The sequence below is a fragment of the Sturnus vulgaris genome, chromosome 25, assembly GCF_052056855.1.
Source record: "Sturnus vulgaris isolate bStuVul1 chromosome 25, bStuVul1.hap1, whole genome shotgun sequence".
In the NCBI taxonomy this organism is placed as follows: Eukaryota; Metazoa; Chordata; class Aves; order Passeriformes; family Sturnidae; genus Sturnus; species Sturnus vulgaris.
This window is the reverse complement of record NC_142267.1, coordinates 5,138,062-5,150,116: the sequence shown is the minus strand read 5'-3', so window position 1 is coordinate 5,150,116 and position 12,055 is coordinate 5,138,062. Positions and strand designations below refer to the sequence as shown.

Genomic DNA, 12,055 nt, shown 5'->3' with positions numbered 1-12,055 from the left:
TTTATATTTACATTTATGCTTATATTTATATTTATACTTATATTCGTATTTATTTTTATATTTATACTTATATTTGTATTTATACTTATATTTACATTTATGCTTATATTTATATTTATACTTATATTCGTATTTATATTTATACTTATATTTATATTTATACTTATATTTATATTTATACTTATATTTGTATTTATACTTATATTTACATTTATATTTATATTTACATTTCTATTTACATTTACCCTTACCTTCATTCCGTTTTTGTATTCTGTGTTTGGCAGCAGCACCCAGGGCCAAGCCGTCAGCCACGTCAGGATTTAACCCGTGCATGAACGCGGGCTGCGGGAAGCCGGCGGTGCGGCCGCTGGTGGACACGGGGGCCATGGTGTTCGTGGTGTTTGGGATCCGAGGAGTGAACCGAACCCGGCACCCGGACAACCACGTCCTCGGAGACCTGGTACAGCCTGGGCTGGCCTCAGGGAGCCACGGCAAGGGGTTTGAGCCTTTTAAGTGAGGAAGAAATGACATGGACAGCTACACGGGTGTCTGTCAGGATAGAAAGAAAGAGACAAGTTTATTCAGGAACACGCTTGGTTTTATAGCATGACTCGTGTTATAAATGAGAGACAAAAGTCTCGATATTCAGCAAATTTTAGATTGTTTTATTTGATACAGACAGAGCAAGCAGCGCTGGGGAATGTGAGGGGTCACCGCCCACTCCACGCTCCACCCAACCTCGGTTTGCAGCCTCTTCTCACACTGTGGGTTCTCACTGTACACAAATTCACAAAGCCTTTGGGTGATAATCAGTCACAGCCATCTGATCCTTGTAGATGACCACCAGAGAAGTTCTGGGAGTCTGGTTTTTGTAGACAACCACCAGAGAAGTTCTGGGAGTCTGGTTTTTGGGATAGGCAGTATTGATCAGACAAAGGCAGGAAGGGCTTTTTGGGAAGTCTGATTTTGCAAGCTGGTAGCCAGTACAACTTATTTGAAAAACATAACATATTATAATGTAACATAATACAACATAATATAACATAACAAGGTGATTTTAAACAGAATTATTTAATCATATAATTTCCTTTATCTAGTGTCCATGCTTCACTTCAGAGCTGAGTATTCTGGTTTATACAAACCCCAGTGCTTTTGTGATTAACACGAATCTTTTATCAATTATCACAACTCGCAATTCCAAGAGTAGAGAAAAGGTGATTGGTTCAGAGAGAAGACACCCCATTGCCAGGGCCTGGGCACACACCACAACAGGTGTTCTATCTTTGTTATTAATTCCTTTTTATTTTGACCAAGACATCACCCTGGGAGAAATTCTCCCTAGCCTTGAGCTGGACCAGCTCATGGGCTGGGAACAGAGCTGAGAAGCTCCAGCCTGGAATATTTTTCAGGCTGTAATTTTCTTACTTTCTCAATATGTGTCCCACAGCCTGGCCTGGCTGCTCAGGGGCTGGGAGGCAGGACAGGCTCTCGGGATGCTGTTTATTAAATACCCACAGCCCAGGCTGGGTTGTAGCACTGTGATGAGCCAGTTCTGCTTTAGCAAGTTGACAAAATAATGTCAGTTATTTTGACAATAATTGTTTTTGAGATCAGGAAGTCCTTACTGAATAAAACCACTTCAGGCTTTTCAGAAAATCAGTGCAGTATATAGCCTTCTAATTTTCAGTCTAAACCTGGTTTCTTGAGGATTTTAGAAACAAACCCATCTTGAGCACAGTACAAAATCTCACTACAAATTTAAGACTGAGGGAAGTAATATTTTTCTATAATATATATCTTGTTGTGAAGTATTAACAAAAAAAAAATCAGTTACTCTAGGGAAAGGTTACTAAATGTGACTTTTCCAGAAACTAACTTATCTCTGAGATCTCATACCTTGACACATGAAAGACTTTCCCTAGAAAAATTATCCTTAGCTTGGCTGATGCACTTCACCTCTCTGCTGTTGTCCCTGCTGTGTGGTTTGGGGGGTGCTGTGCAGATTCAGCCTCTGCCTGTTTCCCTGAAGGGGCACTGAGGGCTGCAGGCAGCAGAGCAGGCAGGAGGCTGCAGTGCCAGCGGCCGTGTGTGTGTCTCACGTGTGGTGCTCTTGTCGTTGTGTCTCCTTGTGAAAGGGCAGTGTTATCTACGATGACAGCTTTGACCTCTTCAAAGAGATTGGCAACCTGTGCCGCCTCTGCAAAGCCATTGCCAGCAACTCGGAGCTGGTGAAGCCTGGAGGGGCTCAGTGCCTGCCCTCGGGTAGGTCACACCAACTCCTCTGCAGCCCTACCTGTGCTTGCTTGTGCTGGGGTCCTCAACACCAAACCACAAAGGGTTTGCTTCTTGCTGTCTCCTTTTCTTCCCAAGGCAGCTTGACCCTTCTAGAACATGTCATTGCTTGTGCTTTTTGGGACAGAAAGAAAGAAAGGTGGTCTCTTTAATGCCAAAGACACTGGGTATATTCTTCGGGATTTAATCCAGAAAGATAAGAACAGAATTGCATTTTTTTCTTTCCAGTCGTGGGCATTGCTTGAGATACAATCTTTTGATTCAGTAAATGTCTTCTTAGTAGCCCCTGAATAACAACGAACTCACACCTGATGTCATTGCAGTGAGACTGCACTGTCTCTGTGGCTTTGCATACCTGACCAGTGACCATCTCATCCAACTGCAGAGGTCACAAGCTTGTGGAGCTGAGCCTAGGAAGTGTATGCTGGCTTCAAGCCAAAAGCCAATTTCATGTCTGGAACAAATCCCTGCCAGGCCAGGCAAACAGCCCTCAGCACTTGCTCTTTGTGCTGCTCCCTGACAGCTGGGGACGAACAGCAGTGGCACTGTCCTGGGCCATGCTGATGACAGAGGGTGTCCTCTCAAGCTACAGCAGCTGAGAGCTGAGACCTCAAGGGCTTTGAGTGGCAAGGGGAAGCAGCTGTGGACAAATGGGTCCTGTGACTCTCTTGGGGCTCTCATTTTGGGTTGTTGGTTGGGGTTTTTTTCATCCTCTTGCTCCAGTGTGCTTCCTTTCCCTGTTCTGCCCTCCATCTCTTGCTCTTTCTGTCTCTCCAGGTTACAGCATCTCCTCCTTTCTGCAGATGTTGCACCCCGAGTGCAAGAATATCCCTGAGCCAAACCTGCTGCCTGGACAGCTCTCCCACGGGGCAGTGGGGGTGAAGGATGGCAAGGTGCAGTGGATCTCCATGGCATTTGAATCGGTGAGCACATGGCATCTGTCACCCGGTGACATTGTCATTCTGGTGACAGTTTCATCTTGTGACTTCTGGGGGTTTAGCTCTGCTCTTTCTGCACTGGTCACTTCCATTTGCAGCCATAATTTATTAATGTTTGTTGCAGACAGATGCCTGCACTCACAAGTTGGCAGAAGTGGCTGCTTACACCACAATTAGCTTAGGCAAAAAGCTGCTGGCAGATTTGCTCAAATGCCAGTGCCAGTTGTGCCTGGTGCTGCCACTCCAGCTAGGTGGTTGTGCCCTTTCTCTTGCCATGCATGCCCTGCCCAAAGAGCAGGACATGAGGGATGTGCTTATCTTGTTACAGACAACCTACAAGGGGAAATCATCCTTCCAGACATATGCTGACTATCTGAAATGGGAGACATTCCTGCAGCAGCAGCTCCAGATCTTCCCAGAGGGTTCTGCTCTCCGACATGGTTTCCAGACCTGTGAGCACTGGAAGCAGATTTTCATGGAGATTATAGGCAAGTGACTGCCATGTTTCTCTCCCTGGGGAACCCATGATCTCTGATACATCTTCACAGCACACTCCATCCCGTGTGGTGGGCCTGGGTTATATCTGCAGTCCCTTACCACTGCTGTGCAAGCTCCTAAAGCCTGTTCCTGCCCTAAGCAGTGTGTATCGTCAAAATCAGGCAAAGCCCAAGGAAATAGGGAAGGGAAGGGACTCAGCCCTGCTGATGCAAGATTCAAGAAACCAATCACCTTCTTTCCACTTCCATCCTCCCCTTCCTGTCTTCCCCAGTGTGAGCCCCTGCCTGCCTTGTTGCCAGCAGGAACGTGGTGCCTTTCTTATCAGGGCTGTCACCTTCCAGGATTCATGTCAGCTGGCTGTTTCCTTCCAGGAGTGCAGAGTGCCCTGTATGGTCTGGTCCTCTCCCTGGTCATCTGTGTGGCTGCTGTGGCAGTGTTCACCACACACATCCTCCTCCTGCTGCCAGTGCTGCTCAGCATCTTAGGTAAAAACACCAATTCCAATGTGTCAGACTTTGACTTTTCCTGAAATTGGTGGATTGTGGCACTGCTGATTCTCTGGTGATTTGAACTGAATTGCTCATATTCTGTGTAAACCCTTTCGGCTTTCCAGGAGCCAGTCCTGGAGAACAGACTGGCTAAGTGAACAGAAGAAACTCTCAACAAATGCACAGGAACCTCACTGGGAAAGTAAATTTGTGTGTCTAATTCCCAGTGTATTTTATCTACACAATCCCTTCTATTTGTTTAAATAAGAGTTTTGGCTACACAAATGCCATCTCTACCTGTTATGTATAATACTGTGATTAAGTCCCACAAGCTCTGAATAACAATTGCACTATCCAAGAACCTGCACCATGGCTGCTGTTTCCATGCAGTGGGAGATGTTAAAAGCTGAGTATTTTAGCAGATTTTTAGTATTTGAAGCAAAACTGTAAATAGTATCCTCTCCCTGGCTGTTGATTTGATAATATTGAGGTCTAAGTGTGTTGCTAAACTTCTTCGTTTAAAAATCTAACATTTTGGAACCACTTAGTCTCCCACACATGACTCATAAACTAGCAGTATTATTTGCCTTCAAAAAAGTGTGCTCAGCCTCTGTGTAACTAAAGCAAAACAACAGGCTCACTTCCTTTGTGTGCACATGTGGACTTGGATTCATTTAGCAAGAGTTAGTCTAGATTGGCATCAGTCTGTCAGTTTGCCTGATGTTTAACTAGGTATTCCACTAGGCCCAGCAGGTCTGGTCACCTCATGGGATGGTCCCTGTGCTAAGGGAAGGTGAGGGGAGTGTTTGTTGTTTTTCTCTGTGGCAGGGGCAGTGTGTACCAGATTGAGGCTGGGTGGCACACAGACCTGTGGGGTATGATCACAAACTCCTCAGGGACTGACTTGTGCAGCAGTCCCAGAGTCCTTTCCATTTGCCTAACAACACCTTCCTGTCACAGGGGTTGTCTGCCTTGTGGTGACCATCATGTACTGGTCTGGCTGGGAAATGGGAGCTGTGGAAGCCATTTCCCTCTCCATCCTCGTGGGCTCCTCTGTTGATTACTGCGTGCACTTGGTGGAGGGTTACCTGCTGGCAGGGGAGAACCTGCCACTCCACCAGGCAGAGGTGAGCTCTGTTCTTCCTGCAGCCTTGCATTCATTCCTCTTGTGCCCTCTATGCCTCTCAGCTCTGATGCAGGATGGGGGGATGTGACCCCAGAGCATCCCTGGGGTCTGGTGCTCGCTGCTTGTCCAGCTGACTGCTCCAGACTGTGGGCTTGTGTACCTGAGTACAGAGAACTCAGAGGAGGGTTTCCAACCCACATGGTTGTCCCTTTCTTGCTGGCCACAGCTGTGTCCAAAGCCACCCATTTTCATGTCCGAGTGAAGAGAGTCTGTGCTGGAACAGCTCTACACTAATTCTGTAACCTCTGAAAATTGCTTTGCTGGACCAACCACCAGCTCACCTCTGGCCTTGTTAATATCTTTTGTCTCATTGGGAAGAGGGAGACCACAAAAACCTGAGATCTCTGATGTGTCTGCATGCAGTGCCTGTGTGGTGCAGGCCCAGCAATCAGTCTGATGTGATGGAAAGGAGGCACAAAATCCAGCAGCCTCTGCTGGGTTTTAACCCTTTGCTCAGCGTGCACAAATTATCTGAGCTGCGCTCAGGCAGCCTCTTCATCCTGGGCCAGGGTTCTGTAGCTAAGCCACCCTCTCAAAGCCTGAAATGCCCTCGTGGCTGTGACACTAACAGTGCTGTCCCTGCAGCAGGACCCCGGGGCGTGCCGGCAGTGGAGGACGATGGAAGCAGTCCGGCACGTGGGGGTGGCAATGGTCTCCAGCGCTGTCACCACCGTCATCGCCACCGTCCCGCTCTTCTTCTGCATCATTGCCCCCTTTGCCAAGTTTGGGAAGATCGTGGCCCTGAACACGGCAGTGTCCATCCTGTACACGTTAACTGTGAGCACAGCCCTGCTCAGCACCATGGGCCCTGGCACCTTCACCCGCAGCAGCACCTCCTGCCTCAAGGCTGTGCTGGGCGTGCTCCTGGCTGCCCTGCTGGGGCTCTGCATCTGCCTTGCCCTGCTCAAGAGTGGATTTAAAATCCCCCTCCCCAACGGGACAGCCCTCTAGACCCCAGGCTGAGAGCCACATGCTCTTGTCTTCTTGCTCCTTTTCTTTGTTCTTTTGTTTTTAAAGAATATTTTTGGTAAGAAAAAAAAGAGGAAAAAAAAGTCCCTTTTTTCATGAAGTTTTTCAACTCCACAGATGCACTTTATTTTCTAATGGGTTTTGCTCTAAACTTGTATTTATTTTGGGTAGTGATGGATGGATGATGGACAGTGAGGGCTGCCCAGGGAATACCTCAGCCCGTGAATAGGAGAGGAGGAGGTTTCCTTCTCTCAGTTTCATTTCTGCTTTCTTTTTTTCTTTTTCTTATTCTTTCAATTTATTTTTAACAAACAGGACTTTCTGGACCCACAAAGCTGAAATGGGAGAATTTGAGAAGGTCATCTGATCCTTTCAAAACTCCTTCCTTCCAACCTTCCCCTCCACTTGTCCAGGGTCAGCGTTGCAGCCATGACTTGAGGTGATGTCCTACTCCCACACCAAGCCTGTGCCTTGTTACTTGAGCCTTCAAGAAGAGCAGTGAGCTGTTGGACAGGCCTGGGGAACAGCATTGTCTGGATCCCTTTGCCAGGCCCTGTACCCAGGGCAGACCAGCAGTGAACTTGCTGCACAGGAGCTCTTTAGTTAGTTAGTAAGTTAGTGTCACTTTGGGATCCAGACTAGAGCTGTTGGGTGGCACCAGCTGCAGTGGACCTGCTGTCATGATTCAGGGAGGGTGTTGGGACACATGGCATTCCCCTTCTTTCTGGAGGGACAGTGCACCTTGTACTGGGATCTCATGAGTCTGTGAGCAGCCATCAGGAAGCAGATGGTGCCCTCAGCAGCCTGCCCTCCTCTCCCTCATCTCAGGAGTGAGGCCAGGGCAGTTTCAATGCCCAGTCCCCCCATGTCACCTCACCAGTCACTGCCTCTGCTCTTCCTGGTGGAGAGAAAAGAGAGCCCTGAGGTCCCTGCAGAGCTCTGTGGTCATAGCAGCCAGCTCTTAGCCTGAGGACCAGCTAAGCCCTGGTAGAGCCCATACCCAGTGGTGTGCACAGCATCCTCTGTGGCAGCTCAGACACCCTCCTGTGTGGAGAGCCCAGGGCAGCAGAGCTGCAGCTGCTGTCTGCTCTGAGCAGATGGTTTGTATTAAAGTAAAATGAAATCACGAACTGGTGCCATTAACAAGTACATTTTAAGCATCACTGACTCTATCGTATTTTAAAAATTGAAATAGCTAAGTGTGCATTAATATACATCTGATCCTTGGGAGAAGGGGAGGGTCAGGCCCCCTGGGAGATGCATTAACCAGTATTTACAAGTGTGGCCAGGAAGCAGCCTGACTCAATTTTTTTGCAGATTCCATGTCCTGGTGGCTTTGTGTTCTCTGTCTGGATCAACCCCTCTTTTTAAGATGAAAATTCCAGGAAGTCCAACCCCACTGCCAGCCAATTTGTGGGGCCTGCCCTGCTGAGAGACTGAGCTGCTTCTACTTGGCTCAGTGCATCCCTGCTCTGATCCCTGCCAGTCTTACACCTTCACATTGTGTCATCCCTGTGAAACTGGATCAAATACTTGTTTCTAAAGTAGCTTCCCCGAGGTGTCCCTGAGGTTCCCCAGGCTGGAGAGAGGAGTTCTTATTGTTTCCAGAGCAATCCTGCTGCAGGCAGTGAGTGTCATGAGAACGTGAGTAGAGCAGAATGTGAGTAGCCTGGTTTCTCCTTGCTATTCCATGGAGTTACCCCTTTCTGCAAAGTGCTAAATGTTTCTTGGCACCTACCTCCTTCATAATGAGCCCTGTGCCCATGAATAAATGGTTCTGGGAAGGATTTTTGACTATCTTTAAGCTGTGCTGCTTTGATGGCTGCTGTGCACAGTTCAGCCCCATCCTTGATCTGTAATGCTGTTCCCTATGTCTGTGCTCCAGATTTAACTCTTGGTGGTGCCCTGAGCACTCCTAAGGGGCAGGGACTGGAGAGGATGAGTGCTCATGATACACAGGGACCTGTGTGGCTGTGCAGGTGCTGCAGGGGACCCCCAGTGCTGTGGCCAAGGATGCTCTGGCTGGTGGCTTGATTTGAGCTTAGCAAACACTTCCAACCTCTTTTGGGTAATTAAAGCTGATGGATATTTCCAGGCCAGCAGATAAGAGAATAAAGTGCTGAGGGCACCCTTAGAGGAAGTTCCTCCTTCTGTAAGTATGAAGAAACCTTTAAAGAACTTTAAGAAAAGGCACAGATGTGCTTTGAATCCTGCAAAGTTGAAAGCCCATGTAAGCTCCTGGTATCCTATTTTGTGTTCACTATAAAGGGGCCACATCAACCCCCACGTCCAGTGTGATTCTGGACATGCCATGCTGGGAATATTCATTCACTGCTGTGGGGAGGCAAAGGTTAATTTTAAAATAGAGGAAAACCTTTTATGTTTCTTGGGCCTGATCTGGCAGTGTCTGATCTGCAGACAGAAATAACAAGAGTTCTTGGCACCTGACAGGATCCATCCTGTTTTCTGAAGCAGGTAGGAAAAAGGACAAGCCATCATTTTCCCTCCTCCTCTCCAGCCAGCCCAAGCTCCCTCAGTGCAGAAGGACTGGCTGGCACAAGCAGGAGCAGGGCAGCACCTTGGCTTTTGTTTCCCAAAGTGATACTGGGAATGGAATGGCTAGAACAATTCAGAAGGAAGAGGAGAGACAAGATAAGTGCAAATTAATCACAAAGGCATGCTGAGGAGATTGTGCCCCTCCAGGAAGGAAACTGAGGCAAGGAGAGGAGGAGGAACTTAGACCAGATCTAGCAGGATGAGGCAGAAGAGGATCCTGGTGATGTTTTACACTGCAAGGACTCACTGAATGTTGTAACCTGATTAAACACAGTCATGACAATTGTCCTGAGATCTAACTAGACATTTGCCCCTTCACTGCTTTGCCCTGTACAGCTGTGTGCTCAGGGTGCTTTCTCCACATGCAGTGGAGTGACAGAGACTTAAATTTGGGGCCCAGCCTTCTGCAAAACACTTAAAACATCCTGATCTCCCCAGGCATCAGGGGACAGCAAATGAGTAGCAGATGTACACATCCATGTCCACATAGGCAGTGTCATCCTTGTGATGACAGAACACTCATAAAATGACAGAGATAAGAAAAGAGATGGCTTTATCTGAGCAAGTGTGGAGATGGAGCTGACAGCCCTGCTGGGAATTGGAGCTCCAAGGCAGATGCTCACAGCAATAAAAAGCAAGGCCTCACCTATTGGTGCTGTTCCAGGAGCAGATGTTCACCTTATACAATTCCTCCCACATCTTTGCCTATCTTCTTTCTCTGATGACTCCTCTGTTTCACAGGACATCTCCTGGGCCCTGTTGTCTTGCTGAGCAGGGTTCAGCCTTTTCCCTGGTAGGTGTTTGTGCCTAAGGTGCTCACAGAGTCTGGACTGAAAGTGGATGGAGAAGTCTTAAGATATTCCTTAGGCAGAGGAAGCCAGGGAGTTAAAGCTTTGCACAGAGTTTTCATTTCTAAACAGAACACATCAGATCAGCCTTACTTGGAAGGAAATGCTCTGATTTTTCCATTTCAAAAGGATCTTGATGCAATTAAAAAGCATACAGGAATTTTCAGTTAGCACATGGCAAAATAGAATGTGCCTGTTAACTGCCCAATCCTTTATTTCTAGTAAATCCTGGTTTGAGGTTTAACCTCTGAATAGTTAGGTTAGTGTTTCAGGAGGGGGTCATTCTGGAACTATGCAGTCTCCTACAAAACAGAGTGGGTCTTGTCCTGCCCAGAAGTTCTCTTCCTTGCAGCACAGGGCAGTAGCAGAAGGACACTGCTCCTTGGTGCTGAAGTTCTGAGATTGGAGCACAGAGCTGGTGTGAGTGCTCTGAGTGGGTCCAGGGCTCCCCATGCTGTGGACACTCAAGAGTCCCTGCCCACAGCAGCTCTGGAGTAGGGAGGAACAGAGCTGATGTGCTGTGCAGTGATCAGTACCAGGGGAAGGGAAAGATCCATGACTCCTTGCTCTGTTTGATTCTTTATGTTGTGGTGCCTCTTGAGGTGCTGGGTTTGGGCAACTGGGGCATCAGATTTGGCCACCGACCTCAGCAATTGCCAAGGCTGCAGAAAGGCTGAGCTGTGGCTGAGCTGGGCTGTGTTTCTCAATTCCTGCTGGATCTGAAACGATGCCAGAGCAAAGGCAGCCTGAGAAATATCCCTGAGAGGAAGGACATGTTGACATTGGGAGAGCCACAGGACCATTGATAGAGCAGTCTGGAGGCAATGGTCTCCAGTGCCCCTGGCTTTGCCTCCACTGGAGCAAACTGGGCTGTTGCTTTATGTCACAGTGTCTAAGTCTTTTAGCTTGTCCTGCATTGAATTTCTGTAGCAGAGCAGCCTGCTCTTCTGGAAGGTTATAAAAGGCTTTTTGTTTAACCCCATGACACATATTATCCTCCCACACTGTCCACCAAGGAAGCTGTGCAGGATGATTTGCAGCCAGGCAGGACAAATTCAGTGTCTTGGTTCTTCCAAAATCACTGCTCACCCCAGACAGAGTGTAAGCCATCTGTACATTTTACAGAGATTTCAGAGGCTTCTGCTAACTGCTCTGCCCTGGGTTAGTACCCAGGGTCCCAGAGCTAGACATCTTTCAATGCCTTTCTCCATCCTGAGCGCAGAGGTTTTTGGCTTTTTCTTCTCTGCTCCTCCTTTGGGCAATTGCTGAAGGGAGGTGAGGGGCAGTGACCAGGGCCAGAGGCAGAGCAACAAGCAGATGAGCAGAAAGGTTTGGAGCCAGAAGCAGAACAAATGGGAGGGAGGATGGTTCAAAACACAAGGGGAGAAGAGGCGTGAGCACCCCATGGACAGTGGGAGGGAGGGCACTGCCATTCCACCACGCTGTGTGCAGACCTTAGAGTGTCAGTTCTCAGAGTGATGTAGCACAATCCCTGATGTATGCGTGTCACTTTTGTAAGTTGTCTCCTACCCTCACTATTTTCAGTGTTCCTTGATTTTTGGAGACTGTTGTAAATAAAAAGATTTTGACATTCGCACGTTTGGATCCCTCACTCGTCCCCACGTTCCTGTTCATGTACACACAGTGACAGCCAGAGTGGCACTGACAGGATCTGTGTTGTGTAAGGAATGCAGGGGGGATGAGGCCACAGAACCAGCTCCTAACATGCACAGGGTTGTCTGCTCCTGCTGCTGAAATTGGAGCCAATTTACCACATCCAGGAGAGCTGGAAGAGGCAGTGCAGGAACCCACACAGGTCTGCAAGAGGACTGGCTCGAGCAGAGCTTTAGCCATGGTTTGTGGAAGTTTTTTACTCCTCCATTTCATGCTGTGCTTGTTGCAGTGTATGAAGATGAGGGTGGGGTTCACCTGCTGCTCCTGCAGCACTGCAGTTTCCCACACCACACAATGTCTGGCATGAACTTCTGCTGGAGGTTTTGTCTCTCTGTCCTGTCCTGCAGCACCAAAGGGTTTTTCTGCACCTGCCAGGACCCGAATGAGCCACTGCAGAAGAGCAGCAGTGGGGCAGGAGGAAGAGCCCCTCACCTGGATGTGCTCACACTGCAGCCAGGTACAGCACTGCTGGGAAGGGCAGCACTGATCACAGCAAGATCCTCCTGTGATCTCCAGCCCTCATTTCTATGATAAGGCCAACATTTCTGGTAGAACCTCTGTTATTATGAAGTACCAGGAAGGCTCCAGGTCACAGCCTGACATGTA

The 12,055-nt window shown here is 48.2% G+C and overlaps 1 protein-coding gene across 7 annotated transcripts in view; it reads left to right on the top strand.

Annotated features, from left to right (window-relative positions):
* DISP3 (dispatched RND transporter family member 3) overlaps positions 1-11,372 on the top strand; it is a 41,434-nt gene extending 30,062 nt beyond the window's left edge. For 3 of the 7 annotated variants that reach the window (XM_088178784.1, XM_088178781.1, XM_088178785.1), the window contains exons 15-21: positions 285-460; positions 2,136-2,262; positions 3,070-3,215; positions 3,559-3,718; positions 4,100-4,213; positions 5,177-5,343; positions 5,988-11,372. In XM_088178784.1, the coding sequence (XP_088034910.1) occupies positions 285-460; positions 2,136-2,262; positions 3,070-3,215; positions 3,559-3,718; positions 4,100-4,213; positions 5,177-5,343; positions 5,988-6,353 (1,256 nt within the window). In that variant the 3' untranslated portion in view covers positions 6,354-11,372. The remainder of the gene's footprint in view (positions 1-284; positions 461-2,135; positions 2,263-3,069; positions 3,216-3,558; positions 3,719-4,099; positions 4,214-5,176; positions 5,344-5,987) is intronic. The other 4 variants (XR_015808426.1, XM_014881660.2, XM_088178783.1 and 1 more) reach the window with 4 other exon arrangements.
* Positions 11,373-12,055: the final 683 nt, after the last annotated feature.